Here is a 25,402-nt window from a genome sequence, read left to right as displayed (position 1 = left end):
TATCTATGCAAGCATTGTACAAAAACAGGTAAATGTACAAGCAGGATATAAAGACAAGGAGAGGTGTCATTGGTTACTTAAGAATAATCAGTGTCGGACTGGGCTGGTGGGACACCGGGAAAAAACCTGGTGGGCCCCAGCCGGGCCTACTCCACGATCGGGCTCCCCCTTAAAGAAGTGTGCGCAGCGCGCGTGCCACACCGACGTTCACGGAGGTGTTCGCCACACCGACGTTCACTCAGGTGCGCAGAGGGAAACCGGGAGGGGGGCCCCGATGACTGCCTGGAGGGCCCTTCATGTGGTAGTCCCAGTTTGTCTCCATTGTTCCAGTCCGACCCAGTGAGAATACTGCACTTGGAGAGCAGGGAAGGGGTAAGAGTTACAATACTCTGTTCATCATAGCAAAGTACATTTAGTACCAGTGTGTCCTCACTATATTACAAATAAAAGAAACATTTATATATGATTCCCTGTTTGCCGCTCAAGAACTGTGGAGAGAGAACAGTCTCCTCCTTGTTTGTACAGTATGTGTAATATCAGAGAGTAATTAAAGGGAATTAATTTAGCTTTATGAATGAGTCATGTGTAATGCAGATTATGAGAGACAAATAATAGAGAGCACTCACCCCGAACTCGCTGTATGCCGACCTTGCCGTCTGTGCTGACACATGCACACGTCTCCGGAAGAACACGCTGGGAACTGTTTCCAATAGGTAGCCAAATCATGGAGCACCAGGCAGCATTTAGGGTCATATAAAAAATCCAAATTTATTGATAATATATCATAAAACCATGTTAAGCAACAAAGTGAATCAGCCCCACGCTTAACGCGTTTTGTGGCCTCACGCCACTTCCTCAGAAGTAATGCAGATTATGCTCACACTACTTTCCTGTGTTACATTCCAAACGTAAAATTTGTTCAAGTTTCTGTGACAATAAAATAATGTGTGTATGTATATATATATATATATATATATATATATATATATATATATATATATATGCATATGTATAACCCTACACCCTTCTTAAAACATCAAAACAGGGAGTCTACCAACCCATTAATTATATTCCATCTGCATTAAAAGGAGACAGAAAGATTGCCTACTGTACTTTGTTACCAATAAATATGTTACTCTTCCTAAAGGCCCCATGTTTTTTGTTTTTTCAGCTGTTTACACCATTCACACTGTCTTACAAATGATCTTTATGAATGCCAAATAGGTTTGTAGTCTCTTGTACAGGATAGCTTTGATTTGCCATTATGTGAAGTCCAGGTGGGTTTGTGATCTCTTCCTTGCAATATCTACAAACTGTCAATATGCTGGTACAGGAAAGGGCTTTTCGTTGTCATTATGGATCAATACCTAAGCCTCCCAACAAATGCACATGTGAAACAGACTAAACCAAATGTAAACATTTCAACATTTATTTATCAGTCTGCACAGCAAATATGAGAAGAATCAATTCTTTTTTTAAACAATTCTTGATGTGTGGTCACTCATTTCTTCATGAAATAGTGTGCAAAAGCCAAGAGGGCTGTTGAAAAAATATGTTAAAATTACCTTTGTTTGGCACAAGCTTTTAGGGCATGGGATAAGTGACAGCGATCATTATTAGTTGTGCCCTACTGTACAAAACTGTAGAATACATGTAACAGAAAACAGAGAGCATAGTCGTGGAACAGGCTGGGTCAGTACCAATGCAGTACAGGAACAGGAACCAGTAGCGTAGTCAGGATAAACAGGCCGGCACGGTACAGAGTGGGGATTCAGTAGACTGGTCAGTAATTGGCAAAGTTCGGTTCAGGCAGTGATACAGCAAAACCAGGCAAGGAACAGTTAATCAGATACGAATCACACCCAGGTCCCCGGTTCATCTCCAGACAGGATGTTACACCTCCATTCACCAGTGACCAACTATTTTTAGTATTCTTCAACTGTCTTGGGCTAGCAGCACCACTGGGGTGAAATTGATACTGCTATACTGGACTCATAAATGTACCTGTAAAGCCAAGTCTGTTTACCCTTCCTGCAGAGAAAAGGTTGGCCTTGCCTCCCTTCCACTAAAATAAAGAGATATTTATCTTACTGAATTGCCCTGCCTCTGTAGTAAGGATACTAATTAACACACTGCATGACAGATCTCAGTAATTGGCCATGTTTAGAGTTGCCTGCATAATTGAAAATGCCAGCAGTGGTTTTCTGCTGCCAGTTTTTTAAAATATTCCTTACAAAAGAGCTTCACCTCTTCCTTTAGAAGCTGCTCCACCCTGTCTCCATTGCAGTTTCCTGGATGTGTGCCACAGAAGTAAATCAGTCACTGGCTGCTAGCATTAGGATGATAAAGTATACAATGCAGGTATTGTGCTCAGGGATCTAACTATCCAGAACCTCAGTCAGTGCTAGTGTTTGTCAGTCATGATTGAAATAGTACAGATTTGAAGCTGATCTGGAATTGCTTAGAAATATAGCAGCAGGTTTCTTTAGGTCTCTCAGAGATGTGCAGCTTCAGTATATTCTTTTTGAAACCCTTAGGAATGTTGGAATTCTCAAAATATATGCTTTGTAGACTTGCAATTTATAGAGTTCCACTGAATAGAAGCAATATGTCACTTCATACTATACACTGTGCTTTTAGAAAACTTCTCTGGAATAGAATCCACAAATCTTGAGTTGGACAAAACTGGTAGAACAGCAGACTAAATATCAGTACTCCCCTATCTGACAGGGGCTAAACCTTTACACAAATGAGCTCACATGGAAAAGCCAGTAAGTGAGTAGCCCAGAATGTCACATGCCCACATTTACACATAGTTTGTGCTTAGGAATTATTTATTCTGGGAGCAGGATTTAGGTGATTTTTGCCCACAGCCCACCATAACTAGATCACAATCAACAAGACCAGATTGAATCACCCACCCCCACTGCACCAGGCCCTTGGTGTAAATCTTTTACTTCTCTGTTCATGCTAAAGGTCTGGGCCCATCAACCTGCAAAACCACCCCAATGGTATTAAAAGGCTGTAAAAACTCATAAATCATTATTTCCTGAAGTTCCTCTGTCTACATGGCTTTACCTTTTTTCACATGTCCCTTGTGGGGGTCTCTTGTCACTCTATGAAAGGTTGGCCTTGCCTCTCCTGAATTCTCCTTCCGTTGTAGTAAGGATACTAATTAACACACTTAGGATGGAAGAAGGAAAGGAGACCAAAACACTGGTGTATTAAATAAGTGTTATCTTTTCTATATCTTAAAGCCCTACGAGGGCTTTGCACTATGTGGCATCCTATATAACTTTCTTGCAGTGCCAGTGTGCATAGGGTTGTCACCTTTATGTTTGTTGAAATCCGGGTAGGTGGCCGCAGTGATGTTATGGGTCAGGATAGTGATATCACATGGGTGGGATGGGTGATATCAGAACAGGAGCATGACGTTGGGGGTGGGACTATGATGTGGTGACTGACGCATCAGTCAAGGAGAGGCCTGTCTTGTAAAACCAGACAGACATTTTTGTCCAGGGCGGTCCTTCTAAAAACAGGGCTCTCTGGGTCAAAAAAAAGTGGCAACCCTAAGGGGCCGATTCATGAAGCTCGAGTGAAGGATTCGAAGTAAAAAAACTTCGAATTTCGAAGTGTTTTTTGGGCTACTTCGACCATCGAATGGGCTACTTCGACCTTCAACTACGACTACGAATCGAACGATTCGAACTAAAAATCGTTCGACTATGCGACCATTCGATAGTCGAAGTACTGCCTCTTTAAAAAAAACTTCGACCCCCTACTTCGGCAGCTAAAAGCTACCGAAGTCAATGTTAGCCTATGGGGAAGGTCCCCATAGGCTTGCCTAAGTTTTTTTGTTCGAAGGATATTCCTTCGATCGTTGTATTAAAATCCTTCGAATCGTTCGATTCGAAGGATTTAATCGTTCGATCGAAGGAATAATCCTTCGATCAAAAAAACTTAGGCAAGCATTTGCGCTAAATCCTTCGACTTCGATATTCGAAGTCGAAGGATTTTAGTTCCTAGTCGAATATCGAGGGTTAATTAACCCTCGATATTCGACCCTTCATACATCTGCCCCCAAGTGTTTATTATTATGGTAGAATTTTAGAGCTTATGTGAGGTTTTTTTTTTACTCTAACAAACTTAAATGTACTCACAACTCGAATGATAGCTTATTTATGAAAAAACTTGAACATCTAAAACTCAAAGAAATGTTACCAACCTGAAAACTCAAATCGAATTCGAATGCAATTCGGATCAAGATTTCCTCAGAAAAAAACTCAAATGTCAGGAAGGCTATTAACTTCTTCAAATAGGTTAGCGGACCTCTGCCATTGACTTCTACATGAACTCAGCAGGTTTTAGGTGGTGACCTATCAAATTCGAGTTACTTCCAGGGTAAGAGGAGGATAAATCTCGGATTTGAATTCAATTTGGTGGTTTTAAACTCGAAATTGTGAGTTAGTTTTCACCAAAAAAAAACTTGAAAATTCTAATGCAAATTTATTCTTTGTACCTTGGTTAGTTTGTTGTTTGTATATATATATATATATATATATATATATATATATATATATATATATATATATATATATATATATATATATATATATATATATATATATATATATATATTACCACTGTATGTCACACTCAAAGGTCTTAGCAACAAAACAAGTGACCCACTGAGTGCAAAATATGTTGCCAAAATGAGAAAGGTAACTATAGCAACCATTCCAAACAAAAACATAGAGGCTACCAAAAAACTGTCCAGAAATAGTCCAGAAATAGTCGAGAAAGTGTCTGCATTCTTTCCCTTGACACGGTTGTGGGTGCTTGGTCAAATGATATTATACTTTTTTCCAAAATTTTTTGAAGGTCTTATAAGACTATACAGTATAGGGACAATAGTTATGGATCAATTTCTTACTATGCATCATCAGTTTTCAGAATGTGGAGAAGAAAATGTGAGGAAAGAAGAGAAGTCCAAGTAACCACTGCTATGTTAAGAATAAAGAAATTATATTTTATTATATCCAAGAAAACCTTGCCACACTAAAATCACTCTACTGGAATATATTAGAAGGTTTCATTGAACCTTGCCACTTTCTTAACTTGGCTAAGGCGCTGTTTTTATTGGTGGTGGAGTACTTACCTTTCACAGTCATCTCCCATCTCCCATGGAGTAAAATTTGAATTTCTCTCTGTAATAATAAAACAATACCTTGTATTTGATACAAACTAATCTGCATGAATCTGTATTCAAAAACAATTTGTCTTGCATCAAAAAAATTTTGTCGACCATAAACTTCAATGCATTTCGGTGAATTTTCGCCTTATTTTTTTCTTTTTCAAAATGAACCCTGATGCATATAACATTTTTAGAATAATAAAAAAAGGCTTAATTTTGAACAAAATATTGTCGCATTTGGAGCTTTAAAATCCCATGACTTTTAAAGGTTCAGTTTCAAAAGTAAATTCAAAAAGTGCTGGGATGTGACCACATTCTGAACCAAACCCTGGATTCTCTAATGTAAGTAAATAATAAAATGTTTACTAATAAGGGTCAGTAAAATATCAAATTTTTACATTTTATAAAAAAAAATATCTTGCACTATTACTTGTATATAGTCACACTCTCCAACACCTTTAAATGTATGCAAAAATGTTATCTCTTATATTCTGTTCTTAGCAATTTCCATAAACTGAAATAAAAATCCATGAAAACACAGTGAAAACTCTTAAAAAGGGAGGACCACACAGCTACCCGCAGCAAGCAATGTATAACATTTTGCAGTTACATTTTAAAAACTATAGGACAATATTATCAGTGGGAATGAGTGAAGGCCAAGCAGAAGAACTTGCATGACTGGATTATGAGCTGCAATATTTGCAAACACACTGAACAAATGCATTTGAGCTACAAGGAAAACTGCAAACAGGAAAACTAACAGGTATTCAAAAATTCAGGGATCTTACAGATTTCTGCATAATATTAAATACCAGTTTTTCCTAAAGAAAGGAAAGGGAGATATAGCCTGGTGTGCACTCTCTAAAACTAAGCCTACCTAAAAACTTAAAGAGATTCTGACATCAGAAAATAACCTGTTTTTATTATCTTTCATAACATTGTCTTTGAATGCTATTTATAATTTTGCCATAAAAGTATTTACCTGATGCTTTTACATTACCTTTCTTACTACCCTGTTTCTTTATGAGGGGGCTGCCATATTTGTGCAGCAGGAGTCTGTTAGCATTAGAAACTCTAACTGACAGGCTGAGATGGGACAGTCAGGTTGGCAAAACAGTCAGGTTTAGGAACTTCAAATAACAAGAACTATCAGCAAAAAAAACAACATGAGCTATAGGTAACTTTTAATGTAGATTAATATTTTGAAAAGAAAATCTTTAGTGTCAATATCACTTTAAGGACAACAAAACTTTGAATGAAGGACCTAGCTGTCTGCATCTATAGAGCAGTGGCATAGTAAAGTACAGGTCCCTGGTACAAATGCAGCCAGGACATTACAATGGTTTATTGATCTACCTACAGACTATTTACCACAATATACCCCTTAAGGCTTGCATAGTAAATGTCATTTTGTTATGACAAAACCTGTGTGAATTTGCTGTCCCTACAATGGTGTGTTTCATCTGTAATCTTTAATACTACCAGAACACTATACTGATGTGTTCATCACAAAAAAGCATAAATAGGTTATTTCTTTCTTTTTCTTTTTTTTTTTACTTTGACTCATACATGGTCTGACTTATTTTAAATCAAAATCAAAGAAACTGACCTGACGTTTTAGTTTAATGTCACTATAGTTGTACAAGTTTATCACTTTATTGTCTGATGATTTGAAAGCGGCCCCTAACCTTTCTGTCTTACCCCTTGGTGACAAGTGTCAATGGTGATATGTGTCTGTCACGTGTGCACCCCATGGGGGCGACAGCATACATGTAGCAAAGGGATTAATAGCTATAACAGGCAGAGGGGAATAGGTGACCTTGTGGCAAAGACACAGACAGAACTGAGGTGTATTCTGAGACAGTCTGCAGGGACAGTTATATCCAAGCCAATCTGTGTCCTTTAGCTTGTTCACATCTGCAAAATGAAATCTGACAGACACAGATGTCTACAAAATCTTTTTTTTACACACAATACAGTTACACTGTGACACGGTATAAATATGTAGTAAACTGTGGAATTTGTTATTTTAATAACACAATAATACAGAGGAGGCTGCATATTGTGCCAAGAGGAGCAATACACAGGGTTAATATCAGCAAGTGTAAGTTCTCAGTAAGCACTGCCACTTTTTATACCAAGGCATCACCCACACAATCAAACTGAATCAATGTAAGAACTGTCAGAATAAAAGGTTGATTTTGGTTGGATACCTCAACTACTATGTTACTATTTGTGTTATATCACAATAGGTAGGAATAGATTTAAATCAACAACAGCTTAAGAGCCACAGACTTGATTTTCCTGACATAAATTAAATATTTCTGTTTGTTATTACACAGTGGTATTATTCGACTCTGCATTAGGGAATGTACAGTATATGGGACTGCATGTCCTGCTTTGCTGTTTTAAGTGTATTTAATGCATAGCAGCCAAAGAGCCTATTTACTAAATGTAAGTACAAATAACACACATGGTGAAATCAGGTAAGTGCTTTAGGCACAGTCAGATTCATCTCCTATTTGTGTGCAATTCTAATGCATCTAAAATAGAATTCAAAAGAATCCAGCCACTTATCATTAGTTTATATCACAGGACAAAATCCTAATTTTCTGCTTGATAATTTGTGATGACCCCTAAGCTTAGCTTCTCATCAGCTGCTAAGACCTAACTGAGCGTATGGGTGTTACAGACACTTTCCAAGATAGTGACCCCCTGTGACAAGTTTAAAGTCCTGGATCATTGCTGCTATTGACAAGCTGAAAGTTTAGGCTGATGCAATAAGTTCAGTATACAACATATGGCATTTTTAACCATATCCATTTTTAGGGTTTAGTTCTCCTTTAAGAAGGATATGGAAAGACTACAGAGACATGCAACTAAACTGGTAAAAGAAATGTAACACTTGGGGGCCCATTCATTAAGTTCGAGTGAAGGAATAGAAGAAATAGAAGAAAAATGTTTTTTTGGCTACTTCGACCATCGAATGGGCTACTTCGACCTTCAACTACGACTTCGAATCGAATGATTCAAACTAAAAATAGTTCGACTATTCGACCATTTGATAGTCGAAGTACTGTCTCTTAAAGAAAAAACTTCGACCCCCTAGTTCGCCACCTAAAAGCTACCGAGCTCAATGTTAGCCTATGGGGAAGGTCCCCATAGGCTTGGTTAAGTTTTTTTGGTCGAAGGATAATCCTTCAATCGTTGGATTAAAATCCTTTGAATCGTGCAATTCGAAGGATTTAATTGTTCGATTCGAAGTATTTGCGCAAAATCCTTCGACTTCAATAATTGAAGTCGAAGGATTTTCATTCCCCAGGGTTAATTAACCCTCGATATTCGACCCTTGATGAATTTGCCCCTTAAACTATGAGGAAAAAGTATTAATGCTGCAGTTGTTTTCTCTAGAAAAAAATTAGTTTGGGACAGGATTACACTTTACAAGTACATTAGAGGACAGATTGTGGTGGAGAACTTTTTTTACATAGAATAGCGAAAAAAAACATAAAGGGGACCCGTCACCCAAAAAAATATTCCAAATCCTATTTTATCATGTTAGTAAAGCAAAATGAACTTTAATTACACTATATAAATTATTTGAATCTTGTTTCCATCAGTCTTGGAACTCATAATTACAGCAAGCAGGCAGGAGCCATTTTGTGGACACTGTTATTAAGGCAAGCCTTGCATCAGCACAGAATCTTGTTTGTGCACCAGAATGGGGGACCCAATGTCCATCCCCATGCACTGGTTACACAGTTAAAAGGTGAAGAGAACGGGAGAATGTGTGGAGAGCAGTGACATCTAGGAAGTGCTGAATGGAAAGTGAAGGTAATTGTCTGTCCCGCCTCTATGCCTAAGACATAGAGGAGGGGCAGACAATATTTGATTGACAGCTGAGATTTTTAAAGAAACTTACAACAACTATGAATGCTTTAATAAAAAATAGAAATTGGATTTCATGTTTAACTTAAAAAGGACTTTTATTATACAGCTTTTTGTGTGTGGGTGACAGGTCCACTTTAAGGAACTGATCTTTGCTTGAGGTGAAATGGTTCTTCTTGGTGATAGTTTTGTGTGTGTATATACAGTATATATATCCACAGTAAAGTCAGTTGCGCACCTGTTGCCTTCCTTTGGTCTGTGTGCTGTTGTACCCCAGTGTGCGCTGCATGTAAGAGATGTTGTATATATATATATATATATATATATATATATATATATATATATATATATATATATCCCCTATTGTCTTCTATAGAAACTCAGCAGCTTTTACTTGCCACATTTTTTTCATGGAAATGTTAGCATTTTCTACTTAAATTCAACTAGTCAAGTTTTTTTGTAGCATTTATTTAAAAAAAATATCTTTCAAACCGACAAAGAAAGAGAAGTCAGCATAAATGCAGTCACTCACCAAAGAATGTTTTAAGGAAATAACTTTAGAGTATGGCTTTGATCCACTAAACCCTATATAAAGCCTAGGGCAAATGCCCTGAATTGAGAGGCCTAGTAATGGCCCTGTCTGTAGCTAACCTTGATCAAGGTATAAGAAGTCATCTGCTGATGAATAGATTCACATAGTTCTGAATAATAAGAACAAATAGTTGCAATAATTTATTAACTGCTCTGATGAATATTTACTATGACAGCCCATAGCAGTAGTGCAAGTATGCATTAAACATATTTAACAATGAGTTTTCTAATATTCACAATAACAGCAACGCACAGGACTAATGTTCCATAAACACACCTCAGTTATAGCAGTCCATTTAAATACAGTATATAGGTAGTATTTTGACATGGTAATAGTAGGCGGTCATTTAGTGAGACCCTGGAAGTAGGACCATAAGAGCTTAGGGGTGTAAAAGCCCTTAGTGCTGATTTAAAAAGCACTTGTGTCATGGATCCATGCACTGGGTGCAGGATAAAAAAAAAGTCTGAATTCCTCCCTAAAGTTTGACAGCTCAGCCCGCAGTACCGGTTTTCTTTGATCTCCTGCAGTGACACCAGAAAAAGATACAACGTTTCTGAAATTTAATTAAATAAGAGGCTCTTCCGCAGAAAGCCCAGAATACTCAGAAACTGCACTTAGATACATTTGTAATAATTTAAGATAAGCAAAGATACAATTTTAACTATTTAAGATAAGCAGGTCCCCTGGGAGAACTAAGCTTAAAGGGCAATTCACCTTCATTAGCAAATTGTTGACACATGAAACATGGCCCTAAACTCCCAGAAATGTATTCAGACTTTCATAACCAAAATTTTGTAAAATTGAGATGGTAATTAGGAGGTGTGGCCATAAAATGAGCATGATCAAAAAATTCACCACACTGCACGCACCAGGTATTTTTGTCCCTCTTTCTATTTTTGAAATGTTGGGAGGTATAAGTCAAGGGGGTAGACATGCATCTCCCTATTCACATGTAGGGCTGCCACTGAGATGGTATTTTACTGGTCTACCCAGTAAAATCCTGCCATGGCCTGGGCCAGTATTACAAATGTACTGGTTGTGTAGTTGCTGGTAAATCTGTAATATCCTTAAAGGGGAACTCAAGTCTAAAATAGAATTATGCTAGAAATGCTGTATTTTGTATACTAAATATAAACATGTACTTACTGCACTAGAAGCCTAATTAAAGTGGACCTATCACCCAGACATAAAAAGCTGTATAATAAATGTCCTTTTAAAATAAAACATGAAACCCAAATTATTTTTTTATTTAAGCATTCATAGCTGTTGTAAACTCATTTAAAAATCTCAGCTGTCAATCAAATATTGTCTGCCCCTCCTCTATGCCTAGATATAACTGCTCTCCCCACATTCCCCCAGTTCTCTTTACCATTTAATTGTGTAGCCAGTGCATGGGGATGGACATCAGGTCCCCTGCAGTAACGTAACTAGAGGGGGGCTGGCCCTGGTGCGGGACACGCAGCCGGGCCCCCTGCCCCCCTCCGTACGCGATTTTCAGCCCGCATTTCAGTAGCGCGTGAGCTGCCGGGGGGCCCTGAGGGGGTGCGGGCCCTGGCCCCGGTAGTTCTGCCACTGGTCCCCTGTTCTGGTGCACAAACAAGATTTTGAGATAATGCAAGGCTTGCCTTAATAACAGTGTCCACAAAAAGGCTCCTGCCTGCTTGCTATAATTATGAATTCCCAAACAGAAGGAAACAAGATTCAAATAATTTATATAGTGTAATTAAAGTTCTTATACTTGGCTAACATGATAAAATAGGATTTGGAACTATTTTTTTGGGTGACGGGTCCCCTTTAAACAAATAATCCATGCTTTCAAATTTGGCCGCAGGGGGCTGTCATCTTGTAACTTGTTTAATCATCTTTGTAAGGCCAAGACTATTCACATGCTTGTCTGGGCTTTAGTTGGGAGGTTAAGCTTAGGGATCATCATAAATTATCAAAACAAATAATATCTGACATAGAAGCTGATATAGCAAGACTGACTGATCATTAGAATATGCCCTGTGTTGCACTCTCCCTTCCATGGCTCTACCCTCAGCTAATGCGCATGCACGCAATTTGCATTCAGGAGCATGCGCGTGTTCGGGCGTTATCACGTTTAAACGCGTGCACGGGTGACAATGGGTAGTGGGCTAGCCGACCAGGTTGCCTAGGACGCCCGGTCGGCTTGGCCTGGCACTGCTGCAGAAAAAAATCTCTACACAGTCGCTGACTACTCTTCAAATAAAGCTGCTCACGGACAGGGAAGTAAGGTGGGGGGAGCTTCCCCCCTGTCATTTGAAAGTTGCCCTGCACAGCAGTAAGGGACCGTCTGAAGTTTCCTATCCACAGCAGGCAGAGCAAGTAAAATGAAGGGGGCATTTCACTACATAGACATTTTTTAATTAAAGTATAATGGAAATAGATTTCTTTTTCATTAAAGAGTTCTGAAGAGTAGTTTTTTTATGTAAATATCACTTTAAGTGGATTTTTCTTTTCTGATAACGGCTACAGTCTGGTATTACAAATCCTGAAAAATAAAGAAATAAACAGAACAGAGGAGCATATTTACTAAATAAAAATATCTGGAGAGATTTCTGGAGATGATGCCCATGGCAACCAATCAGCTATTAGATTTAAACAGTCTTCTATAATCAAGGCAGAGCATGTCTGCATTGTTAGAAATAAATTCTTCTGTTAATACTTCATAACTACAAACCTAGAAAACAAAGGTTATCATTGCTTTTTAAAAAAGTAAGAAAATCTGTGTTCTCGTGCACGTTGTAGTTTGATTATAGTTTGCTTAGTTTGATTATAGTTTTCTAGAATTTTTTTTGCACATGCGCATTTTCAAAGGCTACAGAAGCAGGGACTAGTGACTGAGAAGAATGTCAGGTTATTTTATAAATTAGTTGTGCAGCTGAGAGGGTGAGGAAAGGAATGGTGCTTGGGCAGTGTACAGGGAAAAGTACAATCAATTCTGAGGGTTCCTGCATCCTTCTTAGATTTTCTATGCATTTTTGGACACATAAGATAAAAATGAAGCCAGTTATTATTCTAAGCATCAGTTTTTTTTTAATGCTCTGCCTTTAGTTCTTTTGAACTTTGCCTGACAGTTATGAAGGTGAAAAATGTGTTTCGCTGCAGCTTCTGTGTCTCCTCTAACAGAGGAAATTGCTAGTAGATTACAAGACTTACATGCCAATAGATACAATGCAAAAAAGTAACCAGATAAAACAGGTATATTTTCTCAGAATGGCTAAAATGTATTAGTATGAATAATTTGCACTGTCTGCAGACTTTACTTACACAGAACTTGGTTCCACAACTCTTCATGTCTTCCCCTTGGCACTATATACATATATGTATTTCCATATATATTCTAGTTTTCACAAAAAGAATGTTGAACGGAAAATAAGTAGGTATAGATTACAAACTTTAAGGTTTTAATGAAATACTGAATATATACCGTTAGCCTTTACTGGAATCTCATGTCCCCCAGGAAAGGTGGTTATTTCCACATTTTATAAAAGTCAAAATTCCTGGGCTGCCAAACTGCATATCTGAATATTTATCAACATTGTTTATTATATAAGTGCTGTAGTTAAATAACAAAATTTAGTTACACAGATAAATACACAAGTGTAAATAGGCAGCTCTTACCATATGCTTCATTTACAAATGTAGCAGATTGTGCAAAGTGCAGTTTTCAGACACAAATCGCTACATTTTTAGTTATAATGTAGTGTAATATAATTGTAGTGTAGTTGGCATGTCGCTGACAACAGTTTGTGCACAGTGCATAGATATGGACAAAATATTGCTTTCAAATTGCTGCCCATGCTGTTTTCCCGTTTGTGTTGCAATAGAGTCACTTGTGATGTGCAGGATTAATAATGGTTAGGGATGCACCGAATCCAGGATTCGGTTAGGGATTTGGGCTTTTTCAGCAGGATTCGGCTTCGGCTGAATCCTTCTGCCCAGCCGAACCTAATTTGCATATGTAAATTAGGGGAGGGGAGGGAAATTGTGTGACTTTTTGTCAGAAAACAAGGAAGTAAAAAATGTTTTCCCCTTCCCACCCCTAATTTGCATATGCAAATTAGGGTTCGGATTCGGTTCGGTATTCAGCCAAATCTTTCGCAAAGGATTCGGGGGTTCGGCCGAATCCAAAAAAGTGGATTCGGTGCATCCCTAATAATGGTATTAGTATCCAATGCGCATGCCACACATCCGTTTCTGGTTTTGAGGCAACCATTTAAGTGAATTCTGGAATTACCACCTTATCCAGGCTTGTAATAGTTCCGTGGGTTCCCTAGCTCTCATGTGTGCATTTTATTTATCCAAGCAGGCTGGATGGTTGTATTACAAATCCCAGCAACAGACACAAGTTGCTAGGAGCATATATGGTCATCAATGCACACTCAGTTTTGTGCTTGAGTTTGTAAACAATTTTTTTTGTGTGTTTGTTTCTTTTTTTACTACGCATGACATAATTATCAGTGCTTTGCAATGTACTGTATTTTTATATGCATCTGGCATAATATACTTAGGCTGATCTTGTTTTTAAAGCCTCATATTAATATGATATGAATAAAATTGGCTGAAGCGTGTCCTGATGGTAGGTCTGGCATGAGTTCCTTGTCAGCACCTTTTGGCATGCAAGTTTTATCTAACAACTGGAGTTTTATCATTGGCAAACTCTGCAAGGTTTGGTCAGACACTTGTTTAAGCACCAGATTCCTGTGCCTGTAAAAACACAATATTTTGGGGATCTTATTGGATGATATTGCTGTATGCTATTTTTCAATTCAATAGTTTTGGATGGGATAATTGATGACAGTTAGACAACTGAAGCCAAATGTCTTGTCTAATCTAAATCCTAAGATTGAGAATATCATCTTTTTCACACTGGCCTTCAATCGTTGCCTTCAAAAGAAATGTCAGAGTCCAGGGCCGCTATCGGGGGGGGGGGGACAGGGGGGACAAGTGTCCCGGGCCCGGGCATGAAGGGGGCCCGGCAGTGCTGCAGATTAGAAAGAGCCGGGCCCCCCTTGCCAGTGCCGAAGATCTGCAGCCAGCCGAACAGTCGAAAATGCGGAAGTGCCGAACTCCCAAAGAGGCGAAAAGACCAGAAGCCACGAAAATAGCCAAAGCTGAAGTCCTACTGAACACCAATTTGTTTTTTTTTTAATCCCCTGGCCACCAATGTATTATTTTAATATTCTATAGGCCCCTGCCACCAATGTTTTTTTAAAAAAATATTTTTTTGGGGCCCCAATTTTTTTAACTTGTAAGGGGGGGCCTGGCACCAATGCTTTTTTAAAAAAAAACTTTTATGGGCGGCCCTGGCGCCAATGTTTTTTTTTAAAACTTAGAAAAGGGCCCTGACCATCAATAGCTTTTTATAACTTGTGTGTTTGGGGGGTTACTTTTTTAGCGCTGATGTCTGTGTGGTCTTTTAACTGTGGAGTGGGCGGGGTCTGGGGCGGGGCTTGGGCGCCAGGTTGGATGGGGTGGGTTGTTGTTGTACGGGTGGGGCCCCATAAATGTTGTTGTACGGCCGTGATTTCTGATGGCGGCCCTGTCAGAGTCTATGAGTGGTTATAGGTCAAAAGAGTATCCCCCTAAAGCTGTGAGCGGCACAATGGCGAAGCTGAGGCTCTCCCGTTTTCCTTTACTACTCCTTCACATTCTCCCATATTTCTGTGTAGTTGGCCTCGCCGGACTTCTATTGTGCCTGCGTAACAGACAAAAAGTCTCCCCGATTCAGCCTCTCTCTTCCATTCTGCTCTGCCTCCTCATTTATGTCTCTAATCCATCTGCTTCCTCTATGTGTGAATCCCAGTCTGGATGTCAGCGTTCCCGCCCCTGGAACTCCCCAGCTCAACCTTCACTCGCTGCCTCGCCTGCTGCTACTGCTGCTGCTACTGCTGCTGTCACACGGTGGCCACGTGTAAGGCGTGTCCAAGAGGGAGAGGGTGTGTCGGGTTGGACAGTCTCGAGGTATTGATTGGTCGCTGTGGCGGCTGTGGGACTTGCCTGCTGTCAGTTTTGCGGGCGTTACCTGAATAGGTCACATGGACTCTCATATGGCAGCTAGTGGAGGGGCATGCGGCAGAGTAGAGCTGGCAGCTGGCGAGGTTGGACTGTAAGGGGTGTTCCCGGGGCACAGCGGGTCTACAATGTATTATGTGATCGCCGCCATGAAAGGTGAGCTTTGTATGATTGGTAGCCGAGACCAAGCACGGGGGATGTGTAGCACCGAGAGAGGAAGGGGTGTCTGTAACAAGTTCTCTCTGAGCGCCGGGTATTTGTAGCTGTTCCATACACCTGTCTCTTTCCTCTTTGTGTTTGGGCATTTGGTGGGCTTTCTATGTGACTCCACTTCATCCATATTGTGGTGTAGCAGGTTGCCGTGTCCAAGTTCAGTGTCCATAGGTCAGGGCTCTTTAGCCTGCGGCCCTTCAACTCCCACTAGCCACCAACTCCGCCACTAGCTGACCTACAACTGTTCTTGCACTTCAACTCCCAACATTCCCCAAAGGCTTCAGCTGTCACAGGAGACTTTTTCCAAACAGCTGGAGGGAGCAGGCTGGCCGTACCTGACATGATTTCTACTCATTTACCAACCACCTCACTTTCCTTTTCCAAAGGGGAATATTTCATTTGAATCAAAGGGTGAGAATGAAGTGATTAGTGCATAAAGTAGGATAAAAGTGAAAAAAAACTGATGACTGCCGTGCCTGCTAATATTTGTTACTTCCATTTCAGTATTTCTAAATGTACAAATAGATATCATACCTATGCAATGCATTTGTGCGGTTGGATTATCAGCTGCACTCCAGTAGAGACTGCATCTGCCATCAGAATAACTTTCTTTATATCAATAAAGCCAAGGGAAAACCCACTTGCCAATTCACCATTATACCGTCCCTAAGCAACCAAGGTAAATTGCTCCCAGAGTCAGAGCTTTTCCCAAAACTGCTGAGCCACTAGATTTAACTAGAAAGAGGGCTCTGGTGGAAAAGCAACACTCTATATTACAATTTAAATGACTTCTGTGAGTCTTGCACAGAGGGAGACCTAGGCACATGTATTTCTTAGAGCCACAGGCCTGTTCTTGTGTTGTAGTGAGACCTCTGCTTTGTCCGTGTGCCTGTACATGTGTGTGCTTATAAATGGCTTGCTTTTAGCATCAACAGACCTGCTAATTATGTATTTCATAACATCTAAGCAAACCACTTTTGTCTGTAGCTCACATTTAATTGCTGTTACTAACCCCTTGTTTGCCAGAAATCGCTAGTATTAGTATTCTAAAATATTCTTATTGGCCACTTTTTTATAGCACCTGTTATCTCATGCACAGATAATTTTTGTTCCATTATTAAATATTTCTTTAAGGTTTTTGTTACCCTTTTGCCTTCTCTTTGACTTAAAATATTCTCCCTGAGTCTGAAATACATCAAATAAAACACAAGCTTCTCAGCATTTGTAATTATTTTAAATGACTGTAGTGCTTGGTCTATCTGAGATTTGGCCTCAGTCATTCAGACGATCAAACTCTTTCTTTTGTAGCCTGGAATGGCGACCGGAAGCATAGGCACGGAAATGGTCATGCACTTTTTGTTAAGGTTGCTATCATTATTTAAAGTTTTCCAGATATGTAACATTTGGTACAATGAAAGAACATTGTGAATATTGCTTGACGCAATTTGTGCTGCTTTAAATATATAGATAACCATTTACTCTTCAAAACTTTTCTCAGTCTATCTATGACATTGTAGTACTCACCCCAAAGTAAACCTTGGAGTGGATTTTATTTTTTTTAGCAGGCAGTGCTATTACAATAAGCGCACATATATTGAATAACATTTTGTAACATGGTAAGATGGAAGGAATGGGGGGGAGAAATTTAACAGCTGCCAGGGGAGACTTAGGGGCCTAGGTCTAGGAGCATTTTTCTGGTCTAGTATTTAAAGGGGAAAACTCAAATTTTTAGAGGAAAAAAAATGATACCCCAAAGCTGCTAAAAATACTAAAACGAAAATAATCCATCTCAAACCTGTCGAGGTCATGTAGAAGTCAGTGGTAGATGTCCCTGAAGATGTGATAATCCGATAAATAAATTGTCGCAGCAACAATTCTATAAAGTCAACTTTTCGGGGCATCAATTAGAAAAAGTTGTACGATTCGAATTGCTGCAAAAATTTGTTGAAATGTTATTTCAAATGGACTTTTTCGAGAAGAATTATTGATAAATGATTTACATTCATGGATGGGAGATAGGTCGACTTTGTATTAATAAAAAAATTAGATAAACTTGAGTTTTAGTAAATACCAGCCCTTACTGTTGGTTTAATATATCCTGATAGCCATTAATGTAGAACTATATTTATATTATGATGATGTCTAAAACTTAAGGTCCTCATAAAAATAAGGCAATAATCTGAAAGTAGCATCAAAATTACAGAGATAGTGTATAAGGCCGTAGCATAAACACTGATTGATATATTTTTTAAACGAACAAAACAGCACAAATGTTACTGCACATAAATGAAACAATAAGACAATATTATCCATACTTCCATGGTTGTTAATGAAAAATTCATTGTACAGGTCAGTGCCTATATCTACACTTCTGCATAGGGCCCATGTAACAAGTTTCCTATTACAGTGTTGCCCTGTATCCATTAACACCTGACTACTGGGATTGAAGCTCTGATTCATATGGGATAAGAGGTGTATTCCTCTGCATTCTGTTATAAGAGTGGAACATGATTTCAATTATAAAAGTAAACTTAAGATAAATTCTACTTAAATATAAGATAAATTCTATCTTTATTTGTTACCGGTGACTCGAGGACTGTAAATATGTCCTGAAACTGTTGAAAAACAATTCCAGTTGGCACCAGATATATACATATCTTTAGCTGTATACAACTGAAGCTGTGTAATGTATTGGCAAGTGTGTAGCTGAAAGTGAAATTCTCGTGTTAAAAACAGGTTTTGAGAGTTTGAAAAACGTTATGTAGAAACAGCAACATTTTACAATGTCTGAAGTTGTTCTATTGCCTGGGCTACACCAGGTCTGAGGTGCTGTAGGGTATATAGATATATATGTGCATAAGCCTTATGACGTAAAAACATTTTACACACCTACCTATCTGCTCTGAACTACAGCTCTCAGACTCCGAAGGCTGATGTAGAAGGCTGGAATTGGGTGTTGTAGGTCACACGGATGCTGGACAGCCACAAATTCTGCAGATTTTGTACAGCACTATAATCATTGTCAGAGTCCTTCACTACATATTGTAATTCAGTGACTTTTAGATAATCATGTCTGTAGGGATGTGATGTTTAATCGCCGTGAAATATCTGGACACTACAAAAGGTCAGTATCTAGAGACAGAAATACCCCAAAACCTATGGGTGTGTAGAGAAATCTAATTTATTCAGATACTGGCTTCTATTTCTTAGGACTGAGCCAACTAAAATGCGAAGGAATTTGCCACTCAGTGCTGGGTCAGGTGGATAAGTGTGTCAGAAGTCTTGTTTAGGTAACCTTGTTACTTGTTCCACAAACTCATACACACACAATATCCATTTTCTTTATTTTAGCAGTGTTTGTTAGTGTGTTTTTTCCTGTGTGGGTGGTAGATGGGGTGATGACAGAAAATGTTAAACTCTCAGCTTCAGAGCAGTTTCATAAAATATATTTATTAGTATGTTGTACCCATATAAACTGGTATTTCTAGTTAGATTTTTTTTAACAAATATTTGTATGAATATGTTCTTAAAACTGCTGCTGCTTATTCAGAAATACCTTGCTTGGATTTGGTTTAACTATTGCGAAAATTAAAATGTAATATAATTCTGTAATCATCTGAATTAATTAAGTTTATCTTCACTATCCCTCTTTCAGCATCTGTTTCTCTTCATTCAGTCTTCATGCAGCAGTTGGGTGACAGATTTTAATTGACAGTTAGAGCCAATATATCTTATAAGGGGGGCTCCCTTTCCTAGCAGATGTTTAAGAGCTAACTCGGATAACTGATTCCACTACAAACAAAAGCTAACAAAAGAACTGTCTTTTGCACAAATCCTGCATGTAGACAGGATTTTTGGTGAGTTTAATAGAGTGAGCTGTAATGCATCTTCTAGGCAAAGGAGCCCCCATAAAAGATATATTGGATCTAACTGTCATTAAAAATCAGACTCCCAACTCCTGCATGAAGAGAGACTGAGGACATACAAATGCTGAGAGGGGGATAGTGAAAAGTAACTTGAATATTTCATAAATGGTTTAGAATTTTTAATTGATTATATTTTGAAAACTTCAGTGTGATTAAGCTCATATTAAATTTTCCCCTTTCAGATCTGATGCTGTTCACTAAGAATATCCAGCTTAAAGGTTTGTGGGCAAGATGCGGCCATTCAATATATTTTAAAAGCCCCTAACCTGTTTAATAGGCGAATCAATTGCTCACCACCTAGAAGTAGTTGGACATTGCGCGTGAACTATGATTGTCAAAGGGTCAGAATAGAGCAAACTGTATTTTTACCATTTGATATGAATACCCCATAAATCCTATAAAAGTGAATAGACCTGGGGAATTCCCCTGTTAATGAACTATGGTGAGCTCTGTTTTCTCCTCTCTCTCTCACTCACGATAACTGACCTTTAAAGCTATATTCACACTAGACATATTCTGAAAGCATTTTTTTCCTTTCAGTTTTGTTTCCAGAAACCTGTAAAACAGCATTTGAATGTGATTTCTGTGCGATTTTTAGAATAGTTTCCTAACAGTATCATATAGATGAATGAAATTGAATTTTCTTTGACTGATAGGGTCAGACCAAAGCTTTAAGCTGCAAACCTGTCAGACCTTCACACTCCCTGCAAACAGAATTTACAGACTGTCATAGATAATAAAGTTATACTTTATATCCAACTGGTTGGATCAAAGTCTGCACAGTTAACAAGGCATGAAAGTTAAAATATTTCATACGGTCTCTGGCTATAAGGTGTTAGTTGCATGTCAATATGAGAAAACTGGCTATGTAAATGTTTAACGAACTAGATATAAAGGTTAGGCAATTTTATATTCTTTCTGAACATTGAATTCTGACATTTTTACTATTTATTGCAATTATTATACAGACAGAATGTGTTTATTCATGTTTGAACATATAGAGCTTATTATTAAGTAGTGAAAGGGTAGGGGGATTCATGGAGTTGTCTTCCAGACAAAATACAAGCTATTGCTGCAGAGATGTAATATCTGTACAGAAAGCTTAAACTTATTCTGTTTGTGGAAATATTTACAGATGGGTTCCTGTTTTATTTTTTCCAATTTTTATTGACATGAAAACATCTATCCAGCCAATTGTTACTGGCAAACTATACTATGTAAAAGACTGAGTCTGAATATAATATAGTGATAATTATGGTTTCCCAGTATTCACTAGATAACCATGCTAGCAGAAAATATTTTTTTCTGAAAATCTTAATAAAAAACATAATGCTATAATAGTTTTAGATTTAGAGTATAAAATGTTGCCATAAATGTAACACAATAAGATTGTTAACCATTACAATAAGATTGTTAACCAATATATATATATATATATATATATATATATATATATATATATATATTTATAAAATATAGGGTCTGCCACCGTCTCCATTTTAATGTATCCACAGGTTTATTATTTTATATTTTCCATCTATTATTTAACACCTATATAAAATAATTGCATATATATATATATATATATATATATATATTATATAATGTATATATAATATATATATATACTGTATATATGTATAAAACATTTAAGGTTTAGACCCAAAAAATGTTCATATAATAATTTGTTTTACTTGTTTATTAATAGAATGTGTTTGGGAGATGGTTATAAGCAGTTTTGGAAAAAAACATTTATTAGGTGTATATTTCTTTTTACAAGTTTCACAGTCAGCACCCTCACCTCCGAATTTTTTTAATCCGATGCACGTCCAACGGTTTCCACCTTCAATCCGTTCAATCGGACCACATTTAGTCAATTACTAAATGTGGTATATTTATTTTTACACATGGACTGATCTTTGCAGTAGCAAACCATCAAGATCATATAACCAAGCCGCAAAATCAAAATGCCGTACGTGACATTTTAGGTCTTATTGTATCCAGAAATGATGTTTGGAGCACTCTAATCTGATAACTCATTCTTAGCTATAGGAAGGTACTGAAGATTCCGAAGTGCTTGGGACTGATTATATAGGAGATTTGGGGTATTTATAGAGTATGTACTAAAAATTATATTAGTAATCGTAATAGCTAGAGTATTTGCCCTGTTGCTAGATTTTTAACTGCCAGCATACTGACAGAAAAAGGCAGTTGCACTTCAACATAAAGGTTTCAGAAATCATGTGAACAATCAATGACACTTTAGAAAATCCACCTAGAAGGGCTGTACATATTGTAAGCAACTTTCCCTTGTATGCATTCTGATTGCATGCTAATATCAGTCCACTGGCAGAAATGTACATTTTGGAGATATGCAGCAAATTAACCTTATTCAATAGTCACTCTTCTCATGGGCATAGCTTTAACTCAGCCTATTGAAAAAGTGTTCTGTCGATTCTTTAGATCATGCTCACTTGCCACTACATCTCTAGACAAATCTTATTCTCATGATGATGCCAGGGCAAAACCAGTTTCTGTGGCATTACTCATTCCCTCTTGGAACCACAATAAATAGCATGCCTCCACCCTGATCCAGCTTCAGCTACACAGGTATAAGACTTTAGTCTTGCCAAGTATCATAAAGTATAAACTGTGCAAATTATAGTTCAGTGCTGCCTTTGTTGTTATTGTTATGTAATTTAACCTTTCTTAATGGCTTCCACTTACGTGCTCTAGACACCACAATGGGGCAGACTTATTAAGGGTCAAATAGTAAATTGAATTCGAATTTTCTAAAAAAAAATTCACACATTTGAATTTTAATCCTCCTATTCAAATGTAAATTGGAATGTGAGATTATCACACCTCAACCATGGAAACAGTTCTAATTCAAATATTCGACACCTAAAACCTGACAAGTTAATTTACAAGTCAATGGCAGAGGTCTGTTGAGACGTTAATGTTAATAGCCTTCCTGAGAATCAAGTGTTTTTCAGAGGGGAAAACTCAAATCGAAAACAAATCGAATACACTTTGAAATTTCTGGTCGTTCCTATTCGAGAGAATATAAGACGTTAAAAATTTTTCTTAAATAACCTCCCATTCGAGTTGTGAGCATATTCTAATTTATTAGAGTAAAAAAAAATCACATGAATTCAAAATTCAACGATTGATAAATCTGCTCATACTGTATGTGTTCTGTTGAAGACAAATTGTGGCTGCTGTATACATGGAAAGAAATGAGTAGCAAGGAGGCACCATACTTTATATTGCACATCATAATCAACAGTCCTCCCATTCCAGGGGGTAATGTATTATCTCGTTTTATTACTGCATTGTATTTATATTAGGCTGATTGTGCAAATGTATAGGTTAGGCTCAGGCACTCCATAAGATCTGCTTGCAAATATTTGTATATATAATGGTACAAGTTATATTAACAAGGTAGAACCCAATTAGGTCAGTTATCTTAACCTCCTCTATCTGATAAAGTACATGGGTGTACTCATTCAAATTGCCATTTTGGAGTCAGGAAGGGATTCTTTCCCTTCCTGACTCTTTCTTTGAAGAGGCGTCAGATGGTTTTTTTTGCCTTCTTCTGAATCAACTGGCAGTTAAACTGGCAGTTAAGCAGGTTAAAAAAAGTTAAAAGGTTGAACTTGATGGACATGTGTCTTTTTTCAACCTAACTTACTATATTAGTATGGGTGACTATTCTGTGGGTATTAAATTTATAAATATATGCCAAAGTGGTTAGCATTGCTGCAGGATTACTGCTTTGATTCCAGCCAGGCCACTATCTGTATGAAGTTTGAATGTTCTACCTGTGCCTAGTAGGATCCACCAGGTGCCCTGGTTTCCTTCCAAACTTCAAAAGCATATTAGTAGCATAATTGATTGATGAAATTTACACTGGGATGTGTGAGCATGATCGAGAAGTTAGACTGTAAGGTTCACTAGGGAAGGGACCCATTTGAATGGTGAAAAACAACACTTAAGAATAATATAACTTGTATATTTTGTGAAATTGTTGAAGTTAAAGGCAGAGTTGACCCATATAGTTTTCAAAATATAGTTCAGGGAGGACAGGTTAGGGTTGGGTGTGGGTCATGTAAATATAAGTATATTAACCCCTTACTGCCATCTCTCCCAACAAGTGTAATTGTGCAAGCCTTGTTGCCAAGAGCAGGGTGGGTTAAAGGAGAATTCAACCCTAAAGTTAAATAAACCCTTCCCCCCCTACAATTGAATTCCCTACGGAGGGGTAAGTAAAGACTTAGGGGCATTTGCACCTAGCACCTAGGGTGGGGGGGGGAGAGAGGGGGGTCTATGTAGCAATTATTAGCTTTATAAAAAATTAAAAACAAAATCCTTGATTGTGGGGAACATTTTAGCTAAGTGACAAATTTGTTGAAAGTTGTGTCTGTCCATCAAAATGTGTTCAGCCGCTTTGTTTTGGAGTTATTGAAAAACATTTAGCTGTAATAAATTGTCTAGGCAAAGAGAACACAGATGAAGAGAGCTTGATTATTTCAGAAATAATTCAGAAATTTTAACTGATATTGTTCAAGCTAATTATAGTTCAAAACTAATTTTTATATTTATATTTTAAGACTGTAGGCAGTTTATTACCACATTATAGTGAAGTAAAATGTTTGTTTACGCCTGAAAATTGTCAAAAATCACCAAATTCACTAATGTCATCAGTCTAAATTTGACCTTATTGATGGAAGTAAAATGTACAGTATTTAATGACAAATATCTTATTTGTTGTAAGTTGTTTGATTCTTAAATGGTACTCCAGATTCACAAATGTGGTTCTGGAATCACTAAGTTACCGCAAAAAAAAAAAAATGCCGTATTTAGGGTTGCCACCTTTTGGCCCTGTTCAATCTGGGCAGGGGGCCGTGATGCAATGGGGGCGGGTCATGGCATCAGAGGCAGGGCTATGACATGGCGATCGGTTATTGGACAATCGCCGCTTCAATCATAGGAAATCCTGTCTCGTTTTCCCTGCAGCCCTTCAAAAATCTGGGCTGTCAAAACCGGACAGGTGGCAGCCATAGCTATATTGGAGTAAGGCTTTTGTGGTTTTGACAATTTTATTCCATTCATCTCTCTTACTCTAGTTTTACTCCAGATTAACAAACTGTCCTGCAGCATCTGAATTCCTTTCCAATCCACCCTGGCACATGTGGATATTTGAAGTCTTCATTTATGTGGTGGCAACTCTAGTCTTTCTATATATACAATGCATTTCTATAGTATTAGTTTTATTTCTAAAACCTAAAGGGAAACTTGGGCTAGCAATAACAGGAGTGCCTGGCAACAAATACTCTTATAAAGATGCATACACTCATAGGATTGCTATGTACAAATATTGGTCACATGTTTTTGTTATGCATACAGTAAGTCATTTGTCTCTATTTAATCTATTCATAGGTTTAAAAATAGGTCATAAATGGAAAGACATTATATAACTTTAAATAATGACAGTTTTTCTAAAAACTGCTTATTTTCCTGGTGCACTAAGAACTAATTTAACATATT

At 37.8% G+C, this 25,402-nt stretch overlaps 1 protein-coding gene across 3 annotated transcripts in view; it reads left to right on the top strand.

Annotated features, from left to right (window-relative positions):
• Positions 1–25,402, top strand: part of rora.L (RAR related orphan receptor A L homeolog) — a 248,802-nt gene that overhangs the window by 184,660 nt on the left and 38,740 nt on the right. The window contains exon 1 of one of the 3 annotated variants that reach the window (XM_041586691.1): positions 15,640–15,869. The exons of 1 other annotated variant lie outside the window; for it this stretch is intronic. Coding sequence is in view for 1 of the 2 variants with exons in the window: in XM_018252931.2 (XP_018108420.1) it covers positions 15,842–15,869 (28 nt within the window). In the remaining variant the exon portion in view is untranslated. Of the gene's footprint in view, positions 1–15,639; positions 15,870–25,402 lie in introns of those variants that run through there. One more of the 3 variants, XM_018252931.2, reaches the window with a different exon arrangement.

Source organism: Xenopus laevis, chromosome 3L (genome assembly GCF_017654675.1).
Source record: "Xenopus laevis strain J_2021 chromosome 3L, Xenopus_laevis_v10.1, whole genome shotgun sequence".
In the NCBI taxonomy this organism is placed as follows: Eukaryota; Metazoa; Chordata; class Amphibia; order Anura; family Pipidae; genus Xenopus; species Xenopus laevis.
This window is presented reverse-complemented; position numbering and strand designations above follow the sequence as displayed.